The sequence below is a fragment of the Protopterus annectens genome, chromosome 1.part2, assembly GCF_019279795.1.
Source record: "Protopterus annectens isolate FY-2018-M chromosome 1.part2, PAN1.0, whole genome shotgun sequence".
Lineage (NCBI taxonomy): Eukaryota > Metazoa > Chordata > Ceratodontiformes > Protopteridae > Protopterus > Protopterus annectens.
The window spans coordinates 778,551,459-778,575,142 of record NC_056727.1 but is presented as its reverse complement, the minus strand read 5'-3'; the positions used below and the strand labels follow the sequence as shown (position 1 = coordinate 778,575,142).

At 35.6% G+C, this 23,684-nt stretch overlaps 1 protein-coding gene across 2 annotated transcripts in view; it reads left to right on the top strand.

Annotated features, from left to right (window-relative positions):
• The window catches only part of CRIM1 (cysteine rich transmembrane BMP regulator 1), a 1,731,222-nt gene that overhangs the window by 9,215 nt on the left and 1,698,323 nt on the right, over positions 1–23,684 (top strand). For both annotated transcript variants that reach the window (XM_044058922.1, XM_044058913.1), the window contains exon 2: positions 15,604–15,777. In XM_044058922.1, the coding sequence (XP_043914857.1) occupies positions 15,604–15,777 (174 nt within the window). The remainder of the gene's footprint in view (positions 1–15,603; positions 15,778–23,684) is intronic.

Genomic DNA, 23,684 nt, shown 5'->3' with positions numbered 1-23,684 from the left:
CCTTCAGCATGGCAGTGGTGGCTGAAGTTTACTTAAGTGACCAGGTCCATTTTCCTTTCTTCCAAGCACCCCGACTGCTTAGACTTCTAAGCTTGCTGTTCTATAGCCTTCCAGCCTGAAGGCAACAGCCCACCCTTTCCTTCCCCAGGACTTGTTTTGAAAGGCAATAAAAGACACAAAAAAACAGAAAAACCTTTTTAGGATTAAAACAGGATTTTTTTATACCCAAAGTGTGATCACTATTACAGGCCAACAAAACCTCACTTTCTCATCAGCTCTTTGATGTTACAAAGATGGGTGAAAGGGTAGGTTTTTTTGCTTTCTGTGTAGAACAATGGTTGTGATCTGCCTACACTTACCTTTTATGGTCCTTGTGAAGGCTGCCAGCCTAGCTAGATAGAATTTTGTAGATAATTATATGTCATTGTAAATATTAATATAATCCACAGGCTTGTTTTTACAAATGTAAGAAAACTAAATGTAAGAAAACTATGTTATATGCTGAACTTCAAAATGTAACAGCAATGCACCCTGCTGGAAGAAAGCTGTTAAGTAAAGAATTACAACTGTGTTTGATTTCAAGCTCGGAGACAGGATGCCTAGGCTAGCAAATTCTTTGTATTGTTATTAAGACAGAGATAACTGCTAGATTTTACATGTAAAAGTGTCTTGTATTGCTGTGGCTTCCTGGCCAGGTGCAGCTTACAAATAAATGTAAATTTTGAGTTTTTGTTAACCTGGGAACTAAAGAAGTGATAAAAATGACGTAATGTGAAATGACTCAGCAGTACTGGGTATTATCAGTTTAAGACTTTCTCAGAGATTTTGTCTGAAGCTGACAACAACTCACCAACACTGTGCCTTGTTTGTAAAGTTATTTAGGATATAATTTCTCTTAAGAGTTAGGAATTTAGCCAGATTAGTCTAGCTGTTTTCTATATTTATGTTGGACTATCTTACAATATTGTTGAATTGATGAGATTTGTCTTGTGCTTTTATTATTTATTATTAAACATTTTTAAACCTTTCAACTGTGGCTGTTTTGTTTAGAGATAATTTAAGCTCTAAGAGAGTACTTGCATGCATTTGGTGATACTGTCCAAGCCACTCCAATAGTCTTGTTGCTCAGTCACACTTACTATTTGGATAACAGTAACATTGCACAGTGAAATTGGTCACCCTTTGGGAAGGGCCTTCTAATAGGTGATATTAGTGGTTGGTGGCACTCTGTACTAATTTATAGTCTGGGCAGAAAGGGGGCAGAGCTGGAGAACCTGTGCCAGCCTTCCCCAGGAGTGTCTGTGTGTTTGTATATAAATCAAATCTTAAAGTGTGTGTGTGTCAGCTACTTGGGCAGGGTCATGAAGCACTGGTTGGACAGAGAGGGTGCTGGAGGTTTTAGCTTGACCACTAGGCTGAGATCTGGACCCTATAGCTGTGCCAGTGGGGAGTCTTATTGGGGATCTGGAGAGAAAGGGTGAACCAGCACCAGACTGACTGTGATCTCTGTGTGCTGTTAAGGGAAATTGTACTTTACTTTGTGTGTACTTGTTACTCCCCCAATGTGCATGCCACTCACTGGTGCTAGTGTTGAGGATTGAGGCTCCTTGATTACTGGGCCAGTGGACTGGCGTCACAGTCCTCTTCCCAATATCTGCCTGGCTTTTGCCTCATCCCCACCCACCACTCACCGTATAACCTCAGCCATTGCCTTAGGATAAGAATAAATATGCTTATACTTTATAAATAAACTCAGTATGCACTTGGATTGGAAGAAAAGGGCAACGACTATGCATTTATTTTGGTTGATATTAGCAGTGAAGCTCTCAGTTGAATGATTTGCCAGATATGTGCAGAGGGAAGAACTTTGAAGAAGGGCCAGTCAGGATCCTCTGGAAGAGATATCCATCTCATCTGCAGGATGTATTAATGTTACCGTGGAAATTTACAACTTTTGACCAGGCGTTTGGTGTGTTACTTGTTTTGTGGATGGGCAGTAGATCACATAAGACTGGATTCTTTGCTCTGTAGTCTAGACAGAGGTCCCCTCTCCAGAGTCTATAGGAAACAGAAAATAGAAAGCTTTATGGAGGTTAGTGTAGTTCAGGAAAGGTATCTCTTTAATTGTCTTGGTGAGAAAATGCTGTGGTCTCTCAGGCTGAGTCATATGGTTAGACAGGTACATGCCAAAGAGGGCATTATAATCTCTTATGGGTCTTGTGATTGAGGAATAGAGAGGGATGATAACGTCTTTAGTCTTTGATGTACTGCTAGTGATCTGTTATGGGTCTTGTGATTGAGGAATAGAGAGGGATGATAATGTCTTTAGTCTTTGATGTACTGCTAGTGATCAGTCTGCCTAGATAAAAGTATTTTCAAACAACAGTGGATATACATGGTGGTCAAGGATAGTTTATTGACAGCAAAAGTGCCCAGGTCCCTAATGACTGTGATAACTTTCAAAGAAGTGTCGCCTATGTGCTTGCCAAATGGGTCCCCTGGTTTGCCAAAGGACATGATGCTACACTTCTTGGCATTTAGTTTAAAGCAGTGGTCCGAGCACCACTTGGTGTGTGTGAGGCCTTCCTGGTGAATCTTCAACTTACATATTGAGTTGATAACAGCTCTTGAGTTTGCAGTCATCAGCAAACTTGGTCAGCCAGGCTATTGACATTGGTTGAATGTCAGCAAATTGTATACCAAAGAGGAGAGGCCCCAAAACAAAACCTTGTAGGATGCCACTGATGATCTGCCTTGTAAAGAAGGGTGTGTCACTAATTTTAACTGTGTGGGTCCTGTCTGAGAGCCACTTTGTTGTCCAACAAGTTACATAAATGTTAATATTTAAACAGGTCAGTTTCTCAATAGTGCTAGAGTGTGGAATAGTGTGCAGTAGTGTGCACTAATTTACCATCATCCAATGCTTCACTGACTTTCTCAATAAAATTACCAGAGGTATTACACAAGACCTAGCTTTCACAAAGCTATGTTGGTTAGGATAGAGAGTTTGTAAGTTGTCAGTATTGTTTATGAGCTCAATGATGATATGTTCCATTATGAAGTGAGGCTGGTGACAATAATTGGAATGTAGTCCTCCTGAGTCGCTAGTAGTAGTAGTAGTAGGGCCACCCATGTGCGGTGGGGGTTAGCCAGGTTTGTGCACTTAGTGAATGAAGAGGCTAGGATTGAACACATTTAAGAAGGAATCAGTAAGGCAGTGTTTTAGTCTAGCATGGAGACAACCTTATATGTTTTCTGGACCGATGGAATTAGTGTTTTTGGTTTTGTATAGAATTTTTAGGCTTATTCTGGGATAATTGTAGGGGGTATTGCAGACTGAATGGTGTGAATGTAGTGAGAAGCGAAGGGAGACTTGGAGGGAAAAATTTGCATGAACTTATCTGTGAGTGTTTTGACGGTCTCCTCTGAGTCAAAGTAAGTAATACCACTGGAGATCAACTCCATGTAATGTTCAGGGTTAATTGTAGATGGTGGTGTGAACTGAGTGGAGAGAATGTAGTGAGAGGAGAAGGGGGAACTTGGAGGGAGAAATTTGCACTAAGGTGATGTCCTTTGGGTCAAAGTTAATAATACCATTGGAGATCAACTCTGTAGTGTTCACTATTATTCCTAAAATTCCAAACCTAGTTAACTGTTTTATTTTCTGTAGCATTGATTGACAAACTCTGGATACTTGTTTTAATAATATTTCCTTGAATTAAAATCCATTTATTTATTTCTATTGCTTTTATTTATATGAATTTTGTTAATTTGTGGAAATATGTACAGTGACTCTTACAAGTTTGTTACATATTGCATCTTTCCCATGTGGCCCAGGTTCATGGCTGAAAATGGTCCTTGGACCAGTCCACCTATCTAGTTAAGAAGTGTGAGACAGATGGATAAGGCTGGACCAAGTAGCAGTACTTCATTATTAATTGGCATTGCAGTGTTTGAGCTTGCACCTGTTGGGTTTTGCAGGCGTTGATCATATGCCTTAGTTCTTTGCTTATCTTTTAGATGTTTCCTTTTAATGCAGATTGGTTTAACTTTATTTCTTAGGACTAACGTGTTTTTCTTTATTTATGAATTGTTGATACAATGGTTCCACCTAAGTGCCTGTCCCTAAATTTGACATTAAATTTGTGGTAGATGTGGATGGGTGCCATGATGCGTGAGTTTTGGTGGAAGTTGAAATCAGTTGTATAAGCAGACATATTTGCTCTGCCATCCTTGGTGGGATGGAGAGCCTTTAAATCTCCTTAGGTCATGAGATAGTATTAGAAAATTGACCTCTTTGAAATCCCTGAAGACTGTATAGTTAGAGAGCATTTTAGTCAGGATCCGTATGGAAAAAGGACAGTTGTGATGGCCTAATTTGACTAATGATGGGACAACTACAAACATGAAGCACATCAGTGGTATATTGGTAAGAATGAGGTCAAATAGATTTGAGAGAACGTTAATGAAGTCCATGAACTCTTGTGTATATTTGTTGTTTGTAGTGTGTGTTTTCCAGTTTATGGATGGGAAACAAACCTCCCAGAATTAATGTATTCAGTTCAACAGTTAATGACTCTGATCTGTTGAGCTAAGTGTTATGGCCTGTGGGAGACATGTAATAGGTTCTGCTTTTATATGTTTACTAGGGTAGTGCACTGATGTCTTTGGACCATTTACACAGGCTACACTGCCTCAAGATTCCTAATACTAGTACTCTGGCAACCTTATTCAAACCCGTCATAAAAATATGTTTGATCTCAAACCATCATTCTCTCTTTATTCTGTCCATGAAATCTCATTTTTATTTATACTATGGCATTTGAGGGTTCTGCTATGGATTGCCAAATTCACTAACCAGAAGCATCAATATGCTGAAAAATAATGCCTGAAATACAGAAAGGGGAAAAAGTAAATTTCAAGATTTTTTTGCAGGGGGCAAGCCCCCTACACCCCTCTGATGGGAGGGAAGCCCCACTAACTTATAAACACCATATCTAGAGTTGCACCAACTTGAAAAAAATAGGAAATCTCTCAAAATAAGGGAAACAGTGACAGTGCACACTTAGAATTCACATCAGCAATGATTTCCCATGGAAAACTGAGGTAGTCTTTGTTACTCTGCATCTTTTTCTTCGGTTAACTGATGCTCAATGAATTTCACCTCAAGCATATGTAGAAGAGTCCATTTGAGTCTGCAGGTTCAGCAGGTCTTAGTCATGTTATGGAAAACTCTACACTTGTCATTACATTCATCCATCCATTCATCCAGGCAAATTTCAGAACTGCAGACCTTGTCTGCACTAAAAACAGATTTATTTCTCACAAAGACAGGGTATCTATGGGAACCACATCTTCTTTATTCCTAAAATAGTTTCTGTTCAGAATTTAAACCTTTTTCCAGAAACCACCATTTTCTTTCTAGTTAAGTGCAATTTAGGTGAATACCTGCTGTGTATAGTTTTATTTGATAATTGTTTTACTGTACTTAACAGTTGTTAGACCTGAATCTTCCACTTTCTAGCTGCCTCGTAGGCCATGTTCTTCTTTAAGTAGCTTCTTGTATGACTCCTGAAAGTACAGTGTGCCCCTGTTTCCTTACTCCATTTTGTTTCCAAAGCATTTATTCCCAGTTTCCACACCAGTGTCATCACTCGTCAGAGATCTCTATTCTCCCTACCCACACCAGTGGTTGTTCTTTGCATGCTGTCTGCCAGCATCATGTCCTTAATTCTGCAAGGCATCTGGAGTAGTGCACCATGTTATAAACGTGTTCCTAGCAGTGCTTTCTCAACTGAAACATTGACATTTAATTTGAGCCCCTCTCTTGCCTTACTGTTTGACTTTTTCATGACCTTTTTTAAAAAAAACATTTTTATTGCTATCTTTGCAGATATAAACAAATATTTTCATGAAATTGAACATTTTTGAGATACAAAAGGGTAAAACAGGAAAACTTCTAATATAAGAACAAATTAACAAAATTATATACAAGGATGGTCACTTTGTATCAATCAAATGAAACAAGTTAATAGGTATGAAATTTTTAGTATCAATTCTGATTATTTCTTCAATAAAGCATGTGTACTATTCTACAGGTTATATAAAACTGTATTCCTAATAGATCTGGTTTTAATAGTCAGCATTTCTAACTTAGCTACCTCAAGGAGAATATCTTTAAATTCTTGAAATGAAGGTACAGATTTGGATTTCCAATTTTTTCTAATTGTTTTCTTGGCAACAGATAGTATAGACCATATCAGAGGATATTTATTTTCTCTTGTACAATCTGGAACTGCTGTGCTAACTTTTAATTCTCTAAGTCACTTGTTTTATTTATCAGTAAATATTGCTTGTAAAAAAAATTAACATATTCCCCAAATTTCTTTAAATATAAACAATCATAAAATATATGAGACCAGTCTGCATTGATTTTAGCATTACATCTCCAACAATTAATAATTTTTTAGTTATTTTACTTATATTATAAGGAGTGAGGAATGATCTGTGTAAAAATCTCCAGGTAAATATTCTCCACCTAAGCGAAGATGTAGTCTTACTAGTTGATTGAAGTATATATAACTTGTCATTTCCTGAAGGGATGGCGTTATTTGTAAAAGAAAAAAATTTCCAGTAGTTATCTGCATGCGTTTCTAAGTTAAGTTCAATTGCTGTATAAATATATGATAACTTGTTTTTAACTGGAAGATTATGTTGAGTTGATAAGATCAAATAGTTAATTAGTTTAGGAATAGTATTTTTTTGTAGAAGGAGAAATCAAATCCAGTTTGTCTAAAATATGTTTTCTGGCTTCTTGTATGACTAGCCATGATAATGAGTCAAATTTATATTCATCCATAAGTAAACTAATAGATTTCAACTCATTGTTATTCGTCATTTGATACCAGATTATTAAATGTTTCTGATGAAATAAAGGTATTTTAAAATGATCTGCAGAGAATATAACTCTGTGCGTGTATGCTATGGGAAAAATAAGAACTAGCCAATCCTTATACAAGTTAAATTCAAATATATAAAATATATAAATAAACAGAAAACTGGAACTGGAGTAGTAAAACAGAGATTTATTCAGGCAAAGCAGGACAACTGGTGAAATAAACGCTCCACAAAACAACTCGTGCATTTTCGTCCGAGCACCTCTCAGACTTCATCAGATAAAGACAGATGCCATAGCAACCCTGCTCCCAAAATACTGCATTTTTTGTTTATTTGTTATATTTACTGGAACGGTTGGTGCTTAAATTTAAATATATAATTTTTGAAAGATTTTAAGAGTAGAGTTATATATTTGGATTTAAAGCTAAGAGAAAAGTGGTTAGAAAAATAATGTCCAAATAAATGCGTTTTCCACTAAATTTAACCTAAAAGAATTGTCTTTGTTTTTTGAATCTTGAGATAAAATAGAATCTCTTTCCATTTAGCTGTGTATTGCACATCTATGAGAGAAGAGATTGTTTGTTTTAATCACTGAAGAAATTGAATACATTTCTAAATTTGGTAATACTATACCTCCATTATCCCATCTGTTCATATGATAAGTTAATGCAATCCTAGGATTAGTAGGATGCCATAGATATTTTTTAATCATTGAATTAAATTTCCTAATTATTGGATAAGGAGGGGATATAGATATAGACTCAGTTATTTATAGGATCATCTTTATGATTGAAAGTTTTTCATCCATAGAAAACGGAATTTTATTCCATTTAATTAAACTTTCTATAATTGATAGACTTTTATTGTAATTTATTTGAATAATGTCTTTAATATTTGTAGTAATAACTATACCTATATACATTATCTGTTGAGATTGGGCTAAAAACTTTTTGTATTCATCTTGAATATTATACATTTTTGGTCTAACTAAAAGGATTTGAGTTTTATTATTAAATGTAAGACCTGAATTTTTTTGAACGAACTCCATTTCTTTAAAAAGTTATTGTATAGATAGATGTATTGTTACTACCAAGGGTAATCAAAATGTCATCTGCAGACATTTGAATTTTTGATGTGTAAAAGTTCTTGTATAGATGTATTGTTACCATCAAGGGTAATGAAAACGTCATCTGCAGACATTTAAATTTTTGATGTGTTATGAAAGTTTAATTTATAACCTTGAATATCTCGATTATTTGTTATTAGGTTAGCACATGGTTCCATAATCAATGTGAAAAATAGGGGGGGGATAAAGGACATCCTTGCTTGGTGCCTTTTACAATAGGTATATTTTGAGAAAATTATGAACCAGTTTTAATGTAGGCTTGACTAACAATATATAGTTGAGAGATAAAATTGATACATTTATTGGAAACGTTTAATTTTTCTAGTAAGATGAATAAATATTCCCAGTCGAATCAAAAGCACAATTTATATCTAAACTAACTAGCGTTAAGTTGTTATTTAAGTTTTTCACTGACTCAATCAGAGTTATTATTCTTTTAATGTTATCGTATGAAGTTCTATTTATTATAAAACCAGTTTGGTCTTCTACTAAGTTAGGTAAAAAGTCTTTCTGCATGTATGGACATGAAGATTTTATAATCTGTGTTTAATAAGGAAATGGGTCTATAAGAAAAATATTTAGTAGGGTCTTTATTAAATTTAAAAACAGGAGAAATAAAAGTATATTTCCATGAAGGGGGAATTATGTTTTTGTCTCAGACTGTACCGAATACATTATGTAGCAATGTTAGGTCTTTAGTAGGTAAAATTTTATAGATTTTGGGAATAATACCATCATTACCAGGAGCTTTGTTTTGTTTAAGTTTAGTTATTTGATTTTTGGATATCTTTAAAAGATATCTGCTTAAATTTACTTGTTCTTTTGTTACTCGTTTGTAATGTTTTTATTAATAAATGATTCAATTTCCCCTTTAGTATTCATTACCTTAGGTGATGAATTTAGAGAATTCTTTCTAAAAATAAATCAAATTAATATATTATGTAGGCCTGAGACCATCTTTTTTGTTATGGGGAATATATTTCCTTAAAATGATTGAATTAATTTAGCCTTTTTGTTTTATGTGCAAGAATACTCCAAAGATGTAGGATTTGTAGAAAAATGTATAAAGTTGTATTTTTCTAAATCATAGTTTTATGATTTCATATTTTTAAGTATTTATTATTCAATGAATTGATTTATTTCTTTTTGTCTTTATTGTCTGTCTCTCAAAGTATTACATTTCAAAGTGTCTAATTTAGATTGTATGTCTTTAAGTTCTTTGTCCCACATATTCCTTTTCTTTTTGTACCAGGCAATGATTCTGCCATATAAATAGGCTTTTAGAGCATCCCAGATGTATAGTTCAGATGTATCATTAGTGGTGTTAAGCTCTATAAAAAAATTGTATTTCTGTAAGAATGAAGTCATTAAAATCCTTCAGTTTTGTAATATAAGCATGAATCTTCTTTATCTGAACATCAAGGTTAGAATTAACAAATATATTGAAAGTTATGGAGTTATGATCTGAAAGAGGACATGAAATCACTTTTGTATTACTTAAAGAATCAACTAAGTTATTAGAAATTAAAACTCTATTCTTGAGTATGAATTATGTCTATATGAATAAAAGGTATACAACAAAGATTTAGAATCTGCTTAATTATTGATATCTTTCAATAAAAATGTTTCTGAAAAGTCTTTTAACAACTTAGCTATGGCTGTAATTTTCTTTTACCATTAGCACTAGAATCTTTGTTATCCAAGATACAGTTAAAGTCTCCAGCTAATATAATATTACCCTTAGAAAATTGTATAATATGGTCTGAATGCTGTTTTACTGTGCTTGAGCCAATGCCAGTGACCCAATAAATATTGACTAGAAAAAAGATTTTATTATTAAACTGTATAATAACTGAACATAACATTCCTTTGTTATCCGTAATATGTATCTATTATTTTAGGCATAACATTCCTTTGTTATCCTTAATATGTATCTATTATTTTAGGCAGGGGTAATGTGTTTTTCCATAGAATAGCAACACCCATTCTTTTTGAGAATGTTGAGGGCTAACTAGAATTTTATATGACTTGGTATCAGTCTTGGAAATATCTGATACTAAATGGGTTTCTTGAAGAAATATTTACTGAGATCCATGTAATTTAAGATAATTATTCAAAGATATTCTCTTATTTGGATTATTCAAACCATTAATGTTGGTTGATATACATTTTAAAGAAGTCATTGATAATTAATTCTGTATAATTAGACAGGCTGACTTTATAATAGTTTACTATGTAACCATAAGGAACACCTTTAGTAAATTTACAGTGACTGTGTAATAATACTACACAAAAAACTGCATTCAGATTATTTCAGACTAGATAAAAGGTAGTGAACATCTGAATAAATATTAGCAAAAAATAATAACATAAACTCATGACAAAATATCCACCCAAAACCCGCCTGGAGTTTAAAACACCTAATTTGAGTGACATCTATCACTCAAATTGACCACCAATCTAGTAGCAGCAACTAATCTGCTTCTGCCCAAAATGTATACAAGCTTACTTTTTATTAATATGGCTTATACATTAACGTCTAGGCTACTGCTTTGTAACAAAAACATTCTGTAAAATGTGCATTCTTACAACTGTTAAAGCATATCAATTAAAATTACATTATAAGCTAGAAAAGTAATATGAAATCATTCTTGTATATAAGACTGATAAATAAATATATTAAAGAACAGTTCTTTTTCGGTTAAAACTTTAAGGAACCTGTTGGACCTTAAGAGAATATTTTAACAGAGGTATTTCAACTGGAGACAAACATCTCCATTACACCTTTTAAGGCAACCCAGTAACAAAAGTTCAAATGCATCAATAGATCCCTTATGAATAAATGAATATCTGAAGTATAGAGTTTTATATTATCTCCTCCTTTTTACCTAAGTGAGAAGAGGGAGAAATTGACATATCAAAAGTTCTAAAAAGAGCTTCTGCATCTGGACAATCAAATGTAGTCATTATTATGAATAACTGTCTATAATAATATTCATTAAATCAATCAATTGTATTAATACCCATATCTTACAATATGAATACATTGCAAGGGAATTTTCTAATCTAGAAGGCAAAAGACAATTAAAAAAACTAATGATCCCTTTACAGTCATTTTATGTTGTATTATTTGTAACGCAGAACTCACTGTATTATTGTAACTGAGTATCTTAGTGCATCCGTATAATCTTATTAACTATCCAACATATTAATTTTATAGTTAAAATACTTTAGTAACTTTAGAGAAAAGATTCTTGTTTTCTAGTGGAATGTATATTTGTAAACTAGACTTATGTAAACATCAACTGTACATAGAAGCTAAGATTATTTTGAATAGCCTTTTTTGACCTTTTCTTTTTTATTAAATGAGCTTGTAATAGAAAAACAAAACAAACTAAATGGCACTAATAAGTGCCTTTAAGCTTTCTTACAGTTAGTTGAGTATTTATTTTAGTTCGTTCCACCTTCTCGGATATGTTCCGGCATTCTTGGATGAGGGATCTAGGTGGAGTTCAAAGGTTAATATGCTTCCATCGTTTAAATGATGAAGTCTTCTGTCAGACTTCAAGCTCATCAGCTGCAATGGTACGGAGACTTGAACCTGCTGCTAAAGAAAAAACTGTAGAGATTCCAGCGGGAAACAGTAAGCACCTTTTAATTATTTGAAGACACTAAGGTGTTTTGTGACTTAAACCATAAAAAACAGGGCTTCTCGCAAAGAAGGAATATCTCAATAGAAACAACCCAACACAGCTCACATCTCCACTAGACCACCAGACCCAGTACAAGACCAATAAACAACACACAATCAATCAGCTCAAACTGCTGATCACCAAAAAAGCAAGAAAGAGAAAAAAAATGGGGGCGCTGTAAACCTAACAACAGACAGGAGACCATCTCCACAAATCAATCCACTGAACAGCACACCACTCCAACACAAGAAACCGCAAAAGTCCGGTCCCTGCACTGTAATACCCAGCAATTATCCAGAGATACATCATCCGCATTCCAAGCGCTCATACAATCCCAAAATAACATTGCAACAAGCCAGACCAGCCACAGACCCTACTGTACTTCATAACTGCAACCAGCTAGCTCATGTGAAGCAACAAGACAATTCATTTTTTTCTGTACCTTAGTATTTTAAATAGCCGCAGCGGCCATAGTAAACAGAAATAAAAAAAAAAAAACAACAATAATACATAATAATAATCCATTTATGACCATAACAGTAAACTATCAAACCCTATATGTTAAAGCAAATTATAATTATCAGTGCCTTAAAGTATGAATGTTATGTATATGTATTATTTATAAATATGAGTATAGCAATTAAATCTATATAAAGACTAGTTGGCATAAACAATTTTGTCAAATTACAAACAGAATAAGAAAAAAAACTACTACACTTACCTGTTGATCTGGATTCATCACTCCCAGCTTCAGGGTCATGTAATACACCTGAAGAAGCGTAGTACAGCTACGTGAAAGCGCTTGTGTGTTTTTGTTCCAAATAAAGAAGCTTCCATTACCAGTGACTATCTCCGTGTGGTGACTCCAGTGGATTTTGTGTCTTTCACTATTTCAATAGTATTAGTTCACCATAAAATAAGTTATGTAATGAGCCCTACAACGAAAAGATAGTGAAAAGTGTTTGAATAATAATATTAGATATAGTGATGTAACTATTTTTGATTATTTTTTGAGTTTCTTTTTTTCATCAAAGGTTTTCCAGGAACCATTGTCAGCAATTTTTTTAAGACTTGGACTAGCCCACTCCATTTCTTTGATTTTTATCTAGGATCTTCTTAGATTTAATAAAAGTAAGGGCAATGTCAAGGTCTTCAAATATTTTTGGACCACTCTGTAGAAAAATCTTTAGTCTAGCTGGAAATAATAAGGGAGTTGTTATTTGTGCTTTTTTGAGTTTTTTAACTAATGGCAAGAAGAGTTTTCTTTTAGAAATAACAGATGATTAATAATAATTGTCGAAGCAGATGATGTTATTTTTAATTTTAATTATTGCTTTAGCCCACGCAGTTTTCAAGACCATTTCCTTGTCATGTGATGACAAGAATCTCACTGTCACAGATTTTGTAGAGCTGTTTTTTCTATTTTTGAGGAAACCAAAGATCTGTGAGCCCTTTCAATTTCATAAGAAAGAGCTTCAGGAAGCTCTAAAATCTCAGGTAACCAAGATGTTAAGAATTTTTCCATATTATTTTCTTCTATGTTATCCGGTAAACCAAAGATCCTTATGTTGTTTCTACTTGATCTGTTTTCCAAATCACCTACTTTTGTTTGCAGAAGGGTATTTTGCTTTAAAAGAAACTTAATGTTATTTTCATCTTCCTGCATCCTGTTGTCCATATCATTTAGTGCTGATTCTATACCTGTAATCTGTTTTTTTTTTTTTTGTTTTTTAAGATCTTCATGAAGAATTTCCATTTGATGTGAACATCTCTTTAAAATTATCTAATTTTAAGTCCATGTATCTATTTTTGTTGTCAGTTTTTGAATAATTGACAATAAAGACTAAAGCTCTTTCTTTGTGGATGTTTCTTGATGCGAAGATTTTGTGAAGCTCATATTGTATTCAGATGATAGTTATCTTTTGTAATTTTAACAGGAAAAAATCTAAAAATTAAAAAATGTTGTATATGCTACCCAAATATAGGCTTAGAATAATCCAGAGATGTAAAAAAACTGCAATTTGAGTAGTTATATTCAAAAAATCCTGTCATAAAAGTACATAAAAGGCAGAGCTGAAAACAAATGCTGCTACTCAGTGTTCAACTTGGCCACACCCCCCCTTCTTCATGACCTTTTCACACAACTTCTTCCCACTGTGTTGCTGTATTGTATTTAGGTCCCACACACATCTCCTTTCCTCCCCAGTCTTTTATAGGCCCACTTTCCCATGGTTTGTACTTTACCTCTGAATGAGCCTACTAGCCTGCCTAATTTTGAATATGTGTCTTTTATTTCCTCGGTGACATCTGTCAGTCCACTTTGTTGACTTTTAACAGGTATAATTAAAGTTTACTGCAAAAGATTAATATTGGCAATGAAGATATTAATTTTGTTTTTCAGTCCCTAATTTGTGGTATAAGGTAATGTGCAAAACAGAATTACACTAATTTCCAAGCCTGTAGTACTATTGGTAACTTGTGTTTTCCTAGACAGCACTCTTCTTTTTACAGACTGTTTGTTGTGTCAACTGGCTCTCTTTTTCTCATCTTGTCATTTTGGGTCCTATCCCCAAGCCCTCATCTGCCCACCAGCCTCTTATATGACAGTGTGTTAAAGGCATTTTCTGAAGTTTGAATAACAACTTCCATGGGCTTCACCTTGTCTACTTAGCTGTGACCTAGTCAGTGAACTTCATTGTGGGAAGTCATGTTATTGACCATCTGCCAGGCAGTTATTTTCCAGAAGTGTAATAAGCATACTTAAAAGAACAGTTTCCTTAACTTTTTTCAGGGATGGAGGTGTGGTTAACTGACCTGTTTTTTCGAGGATCCTCCTATAGACTCTATTTCTGCAATGATGCAGACACCTTTGAATCCTTGGGCACTATGTCTGAAGCTAGGGAAAAGCTAACTGGCCTTACTTAAGTAAGGCCTACAAGTACTACAGATGGCTGTGTGGGTCAAGGAGTTCTTGCAGTCATCTGCTGCCACCCCAGTGAATCTTCCATGAAATCTGTATTGGCCTTTGTTGAGAAGGCATTTTTTTCAAGGACTTAAACTGGTGACATCCTAAGCAATGTATGGCTTCGTCTGAACGGAAAACTAAGGTGTCTGTTTAAATGATTTTGAAGGACCCTGTTTTTACCACACTTTTGTATGCTAAATCTGTTAATGAGAAAGCTGACTAGATCATGTTTCTTAATAATTCCTGGTCTTCCAGCAGAAGTAAAACAGAATGGTTCTCATAATGCAGCTTTATGCTTCTGGTTACCAAATACAGAGCTTTAATCAGTTTCTGTATTTTAATATTTTGTTGGTGGAGTAGGAGTGTCAGACTTAATAGTTTTCTTTGCTGTTTTGCAAGCTTGCCATGTGCCACTTTATCAGTTGTGAAACAATCTGTATCGAAAGGAATCCTGTTTTCTGTTTTTTTTTGTCCATGGTAAGTGTACTTTGAAATGATATGTATGTACACCCACAGGATTGTAAAGGTTTAGTGTAAGTATTCCGTTTAAGTAGTTCAGAATACTGGAATGTCTATCTCCTGTCATACTTCTTCCTGATGTGGTTAAAGCCTGAAGGATACATGCGGCTTTGAAGTAATCCTTTTTCACCATCTGCGTAAAAGCAGTCCTTCCACAGTCCTTTTTCTAGTCGCTGTATTGTTGGACATCACATGCATTGACCAATGTCAGAAAAGTAAAATACAAGTTTGCGAACTTTTTAATGACCAGGAAGGAAACAAGGAGTCAAATCTGTCAGCCTGCCTTTCTCAAGTAGTTTTGTTACTGCTGTACATTTTGCTGAAATAAACACTGACAAGTTGTATGTCTGCATATTAAAACCAGGTGTTTTGCGCAGGTATGTTATTCTGATATTGTCTTGCAGATGAAAACTGGGATGATGATGATCGGCTTGGATATGAACCTTGCAATGAAAACCTAATAGCAGGTTGCAACATTATCAATGGGAAATGTGAGTGTGATACTATACGGACCTGTAGCAATCCATTTGAGTTTCCCAGTCAGGAGGCCTGTCAATTTGCTCTAAAAAGGATTGAAGGTAAGTGACATTTTGCTTGTGCTGTCCTGTGATTGCTGTGCATTTCTAGTTACCAGCCTTTTAGAAAATGGAGACATATCCTTTTTGTTTGTGAGCCTGAAAGTCATGTGTATAGTGCCTGCTTACCAGTGTACTTGTGACTTTAAGTTGTCTTGACACTTCTCAGGGTCAGAAGTAGTGAGAGATGGTTACTCTTGAGAGATGAAAACACTTGGAAAAAGTAGTAAATCGTATTAGTGCAGGTTAGTGTGTGTGTGTGTGTGTGTGTGTGTGTGTGTGTGTGTGTGTGTGTGTGTGTGTGCCATTTTAATATCCACGTTGCTGTGCTAAATGTCCTGTGAGATAGTTTTGAGGTACAGTTTTTCCCTTAAAATGGAATATATTTATATATAGAATTGCACCTTTTGTTATATTTGGTATTATTTAGTGGTTCCCTTAACTGCAGCCTTCTAGGACTGGAGGTATAATTTGATGAGCTTAGCTTTGCCGTAGTTCCAACTGAGTGACACAGGGGTGGCTTAATAATAAACTGTATGTATTTTGGGCATTCAGTATCTGTTGGTGTCCAGTCAAATTAGTGGATCAGATATGTTGGTGTGAATTTAAGAACAACATGATTTACTGCATTGCTTGTGATGGTTAAGAGTTGCTGATGGCTTGAAGAAGCTTGCAGTTGCCTCTAAACCAGGATATTTTCAATGTTTTTTATATACATTTAATTCTAAGCCTTGCTACTTTTGTTGATTAATCTTCCATTAAGAAAGTATTGTGTTTACATTTATTTAACCAAGTTAAGCAAAGTGCACCATCTTACTTTTATCATTATTAAGGTATGCACAGAAAAAACTCTATAAAACATTTCCTTGTTTGTTCTTTCATGCATAGGGAATAATTGCTTTCACTGTTTGTCATTACATCTTAGCATTCAGTGAGTGTATTCTAATTTGTGCTGTATGGGTAGCATTTGTAGTGTTTCTATGCACCATGCATTTTGCAGGGGTGATCAAACTTTTTTTTTAATGAATTGTATCTTAGTAACATCTTTCTACAGTATTATATCTGTCACACTTTCCATATTTAATTGGAGTTTAGCTAAATTGCAGTGTTACTGTAATTATAGCTTTGCCAAAGCTACTACCAGTGTATTTCATTTACTAAGTAAATTTGTATCTACTGAGGAGTTTGTCTTTACTTACTTTTAGTTTTTTTAAGTAAGTCTGTGTCTGCTAAGGAGTCTGTTAGCCTTTAGGATTCAGGTGATCCATGCATGCAGATAAAACGTTCCCAGCCTGTTCTTACACCTTTCCCTTCCTTTTCCTGTTTCTTCTTACCACTAAATGTTTTCAGTTAGATTCCAAACAGCCAAAGACTGCCTTTTGGTAAAAAAATAAATGGATTCACTCTGTTTGTCTCTGGTTTCACAAGTATAGATTGATCTATATTTGTTATTCTGATTGCTTTTTTTAAGTTGACCACTGTTTGAACATTGAAGCTGTATAGTTCTGCTGAGACTGCTGTTAGACAAAAATGCCTTATTCCTGTAATAGGTATGTCTAGGGCAAACAACTCTGCCATGTTGACAGTCACGACAAATGTGCATATTGTATCGATCCGCAACACTTGTCTGAGTCCTGTGATGTTTGTGCTATGCTTAACAAATTGACTTTAAACGAGGTGAAGACAGCAGCTTCCTACAGTTTGTGTTAGATCCTCTGGTTAGGGGAAGCTTATAAAAACTCCCTGTTGGTTCTTTGGTATTTTCAGACAATCAATTCATCCATCCTCTTCTCAGCCTATCTGTTCTCATGTTTCTTCATTGAGACCTTGTTCTTCTGGGTCTTTTCAGTTATCTGAGAACCCTTAATTTGTCAAATTGGCTGAGTATGTTAAGCAGTGTGCCATTAGTACTAAATGTGCTAATTTTGTAGGAAAAAGTCATGCTGTCTTCCGCAGGGCAGGTGTTCAAGCTAAGGATTACTCCCCCCCCCCACTTACGCACACTAATCATAATCCTTTGAAAGTGATAATGAATTGTATTTCAGGACCTGATTCTTCTGTTTTGTCTGTGCATTTCCGAGCTCAAGGGGCCTTCTCTTCTCCCCCCTCTAGTCTGAAAGTTTTTTGATATTTTTGCCAGTGATAATACCGAGCTTATCAAGGCCATTGTGGAGCTAAACACAGGCAGACTGTTTCCATCCCTCCTCTGTCTAAACTGTTTGATAAATGTAAAGGTAAATTGGATGTGAGCACTCATTTCTGTCTTTGTCTTTCAGCCAGTGCCAAGTTTCAGAATTTTCCTTGCAGATACCTTCTTCTAAGGAACAGAGCAGAAATGTGTTATCTGGCAGTAGTCTCATGTGTTACTTTATAATTTTTTCCACCATCTCTGATGATGAAGTTTAATCAGAAGGCTAGGCTACCGAGTGCCAAGGTGATTTTAGTACCCCTGTTTTGGTCCACACAGGTGTGGTTCGTCTTATTTCTGTGGTCTGAGGTGGAACCTTTTGTCAGACTGCCTGTGAAGTAATTTCTTCTGTTTATCATCATTTTGGCAATACCCATCTGAATATTTGTGCCATGAGGTAAACAGCTTGGGAATTGTACTTCTATTGATAGCTGGTGATCAATATTTTGACATCAGTGTAGCTGCAACGTGTCCTTATGGATCACCTCTTTCCACTGACTTTATTAAACTGGAAAATGCTTCCAGATACAGATCTTCATTTGTGGTTGCATTGTTTCAGGAAATATTACAGTAGACCAGCCACCCATGAGGATCAACTTGGGACTCTGTCCTAAAGCTTAACAAAGACTGAATCTACATAGCAAATACAAACGTTCTGCATGTACCATAATGATGCAACTTCCTGGAGAGTTCTGTCTTTATTATCTCTTCCACCCTGTAACTATGTCCCTGTTGGAGAAGATTTTCTTTTTCTGTGTTTTGGTGCCTTTAACTAGGCCAGAAAGTGGCAATGGATTCAGCATTATGGTGAGTACCTGTTACTTCTGTATGCCACTGAAGTGTAAATCAACAATACTTGCTTTAATGTATACCAGCAGACCTTGCAGGACTGGCAAAGGGCCATTGATCATGAATTCACAGTGGTTGCTGAAAGAAAAACAGGAAAGATATAGATGTGACTCTTACCAACATTTTTGTATTTATAATACTTCAGAGGCAAATGTGCTTGCTATTATTGCCCAACAGACATTTTTCCTGTCACCACATTCACTGTAAATATCCAGCTGCTAGAACCTTTCTGTCTTTTTATCTTGCGTCCAGCTTGCCAACTACATCATGTTTCAGTGGATGTCATGCAGCCAAACAGACCCTTCAGACTGAGCAAGTTACCAGCAGAACCGAGCTTATATATACCTGGAGTTTAGTAGGCAAACCAAGCATTGTTTAAAAGTTGTGTGTGAAATTTAAAAAAAAAAAACAGCTGTAAGAATGTTGTGGATCTTTGAATATGTGTGAACAGCTGCCCACAGGTGTATTTTTTTTTCTTTAGGTTTTATTCTGTCACAATCTGAAGTATTGTTAGAACTTTGCTTAGTAAGTTTATGGTTCAGATGAAACAGTTTTTGAGTAGCAGAATTGGAGGAGTTGATCTGACTTGTTTTTGAATTTTCATCCAGTTGGACCTACGTTACAGGACTGTATTCACTTCTTTTTGGGAAGCTTCGGCACAGTCTGAACCTGAAGCATTGCCGACAGCAAAATACTTGTTGTTACATGAATATATGTTTAGTGGATTTTGAAATTATGGAACATTGTTCATTCATTCCAGCTAATATCAGTAGGGTACTTGTTCAGTTTCTCTTGTTTATCACTGTTGAATCTGTAGCATGCAGAGAAAATATCTGGTGTGCAGGATAAATCAGTGTAAAACACAAAGGCAAAAAATGTGGATGTTTGAATTAATCAGTATATTTAGAGCAGAGTACACATTCTTGCATATTGTAAAACAGAGGTTGTGCCCCAAGAAATTGCTGTCCTTTGTTATCATAAGCCTTTTTTAATGTCCCAGCTTATGGGTTTATTACATTTACTCTTCTAACTCCAAGAACTCTTGTTGTACCAGCTTTGTGTAAAGGTGGTGAACGTTTTTTCTGTGCATTGTAGATTTAGAGATGTTACTTTCTGCATTTGCTTTTGTTGCACGATGCTAACTGCTGTATTCTAGCAGAGTAGGCAGATTAAACCATTTCCTTCTGTGTGTTTTTGTATGCAGTTATGTAAGAGGGGGGCTCTGCTTCCAGGAAGCTGCAGTGATTCACAGTTTGGTGAGATTGTCAGTTTGATTTGAAAGTCTCTAGGATCTTGTAGACACAACATATAAACAGTACATTACATTCTTCTGTGCAGAGCCATTTTTGATGGCAGTTTGGCAGTATCTGTACGTGACAGTAATCAGAAATCGTGTTTGCATTACTAAGTGACTACAATTTTAGGAGTATTCTTTGTGTAACAAAAGGAAATGATAAAATTCATCATATCAAGTATAAGTAACAGACAGTGGTTGTGTTACAAACCTGCATTTTGACTTGTCATGGTTATTAAGGTAGAACAAATCCCACCTTAAGCATTGTGCCAACAGTGACAAGCAGATTGTGGCTGTAATCACAGATCGTGTTTGCATTAGTAAGTGTCTAAAATTTTAGGAGTATTCTTCACGTGACAGAATATAAATGATGAAATTCGTAATATTAAGGATCAGTAACGGACAATGGTTGTGTTAAATTCCTGCATTACGACTTGTCATGATTATCAAGGTGGAACACACCCCACCTGAAGCATTGTGCCTATGTTGACCAATAGCTGGTGTTGTCTTTTCGATGCTGCCTTTGTCAGTGAGGTAGGGCTGTAATGAATGATCTGAAAATGACTAACTCTACCTACAGGAACATTTATGACTGACACTGCAAACATTAGGACTGCTTGGCAAACGTGGCCTACTCAGGCTACCAGATCCTGCCCCTTACTCCTGTTATGCACTGCACTGGTGAAAAAAATCCAGTTATTTTCCACCACACAAGAGTTTGATCATTCACTCTGTGTCCCCAGGTTGCTTCAAAGGAAATTATATTGACATTGTCTAAATAAAATATTCTTTTTTTTTTTTTATTTTCCTTCAATGCCTTTTATATATTAGAAACTCAGTTTCAACATTAGGCGAATTTTATTTGAAAAGCCTTCTGTTTTTAAATCACTGAAGTCTTGGGTAACCTGTGGCTGTTTTGCCCATCACAGTTTCAAGTACACAGTACCAATGTGGCAAGCAGGTCCAGCTACAGAAAATCAACTGAAGAGTTTATCTTATTGCCTTCAACAACACCCTTGATCTGTCTACAGAGGCTTTAACAACACCACTAGAAGGCACCATTGACAAGGCATCACAGCACTGTCCTTATTTATTTATCTGTGTGTGTATTTATTTATTTTACTTATGGATATTTGTTGGCCAGTAAAATGATTCTACTATAAAGCCTTGAACATCAAATAACCAAAATATTGAAAATTCATGCCCTAAACACACAAGGACGAAAAGGCAATTTGTAAATTTTTTTTATGGAGCAAGTACATCTTTACGACTCCCTGAACTTATATATATACATGTGTGTGTGTGTGTGTGTGTGTGTGTGTGTAAAATATAAACTCCATGATTGCATAACCATTAAAAAGAGAGAAATCTCCCAAAACAAATTAATCACCGCCATAACATAGAAATCACAGCTGCAGTAATTTAATATGGAAAACAATGGTTAGCATTGTGAACCTCAGCACCTTGTATTTTAGGCAGTTAATTCTTGGAGAATTTTATCTCAGCCACCTGTAGCTGTACCTAGTGGACAGATCCACTAGGACCCATTTTCAGTTTTTAGAGTAGGATCCCTTTCAGCTTCTAGATTTTCTCATAAAATGTGAGGTCATACGTATGGGAAGGTGAGAAGAAACATAGACTTTCTTGCTCCTTAGCTAAAAAAATTGAAAAAAAAAATGGATAAAAGAAAAAGTCCTGGACAAAGCTCTCTACTTTGAAAGCGATTAAGCATCAAACCTGAGTTCAAGGGGCTTCTACCACACTTTTTACCATGTCCTCTTCCTTTTCTGGTAACACAGTGGATGTCGGACACATCTTGTCTTCTCCTCCTCTGCATCAGGACTACTCTGATTCCACAAGGGGCTGATTATCATAATCTGGCAGCTGCTGTAAAAGAGCTGGATGTTGTAGCATGTCAGAGCTATGTGACCCAGAGAACATCAGTTTTGGTCTTATCCATCGTATCTGTTCAGGGGGCTGTGCTTTTGACAACTGCCAGACAAACGCAGGTTTAACTGATGCTAGTTTAATTGTAAATGGCTCATTGTTTCCTATTCCATAGATGTTGGTCTATGTGATGAACAATTCCTATCATTAGTCCACCCAGCATCAGTTTCATAAGCTAACGCCTAGACAGACATTGCCTATCACTATAGACATTGTCTTCCCAACCTTATGTTCAGACGCAGGTGGTGCTATTCCCTTCTTCTTATTATAAAGCACCAGACTTATCGCAGACGTAATTTGAACTGCAGTCTCCATATTTAACCCAATTTTGTTGTTGTCTCTTAGCAGATCTCTGCATGTCTGCCCTAACTGTATCAGTTGACGTTTACAGTCCCCCATCTTTAAATAATCAAAAACAAAAAAAAAATGTCGGCAAAAGAGAATTCTTCCCCAAAATTACAAACCGATTTCTGAACATGATGAAGAAGAAGGAAGGGCAGTTTGCTTTGTGTCAGCCCCAGCTGTTTAGAACTGAAGGATGAGGAGGCAGGCCTGTCTGCCATTGCTGTTTTTTTTTTTTTTGCAGAGGAGGTTGCAGTAGTCAGGCAGGGCATGGGAGCAGTACTCCTTTGTGGTTCTGTCAGTTGCGGACACTTTTAAGAGCATTGTCAGCAGTGTATGGGAGCATGCGGGCACAATATCCCAAATAACTTGGTGTGACACAACAGTCCAAATACCTTGTTTTAACACAATAGCCAAATACCTTGGTGTGGTGTTTAGATAGTGAGTAAACAACAGGAAGGTACAGCGGATGAGACCTAACCTCCATGAGATCTTTAGTCAAACCAGATTTTCTAAACGATATGTGAACTACATTATGTACAGCTTCTTGTAGGTAGCTTATTAGCATTAAAAGCTATGTACCCCAAATTCTACATCTGAAAAGATAGAATGAATATTATTTCCATATAAGAGCACTCTAAGGCTGCCTTAGAAATGAAGTCAGTCATTAAAGAGGCAACCTGTCCCTTACACTTCATCTGTTCTTGCCCAGACAGACAGTCTTTCCTTCTCTGAATAGGTTGGGACAGTGAATGTTTTCAGTCCTCTCCCTTATCCACAAAGGAGTTAAAATAACTGAATCATTTACAGTATTTTTTAAATTTCTCCCAATCTTTTGGGTTTCTAATACCATGATGGGAATGGACCCCATTCCTAAATCAAAGTACGATTAAAGTTCATGAAATTAGCATTGTTTCAGTCTTTGATGTCAGTCAGAAGTGCTCTTTGCAGCACCCATAATGTGCCCAGTAATGACTCCTTCTGCAATTCGTACGGAGTTACTTGTATTGGTAACATATCTATATACGATTGTAGTTTCTTTTTTATAAGACCCATTGCTCCTACTACTATTGGGACTGTCTCGGTTATCTTTCTTCCACATTGCTCTCGTTTCTGCCTGCAAATCCTGTTATTTTATGACTTTGTGTCTGTCTGTAACCAAGACACTGTAGTCTCTGGGTGTGGTGATTTCAATAATCAACGCTACTTTTGTCTTCTTTTCATGGAGTACTATATCCAGTTTTCTAGCATTTGTCTTTTGAACTTTTGGTAATGGATGATCAAAACATC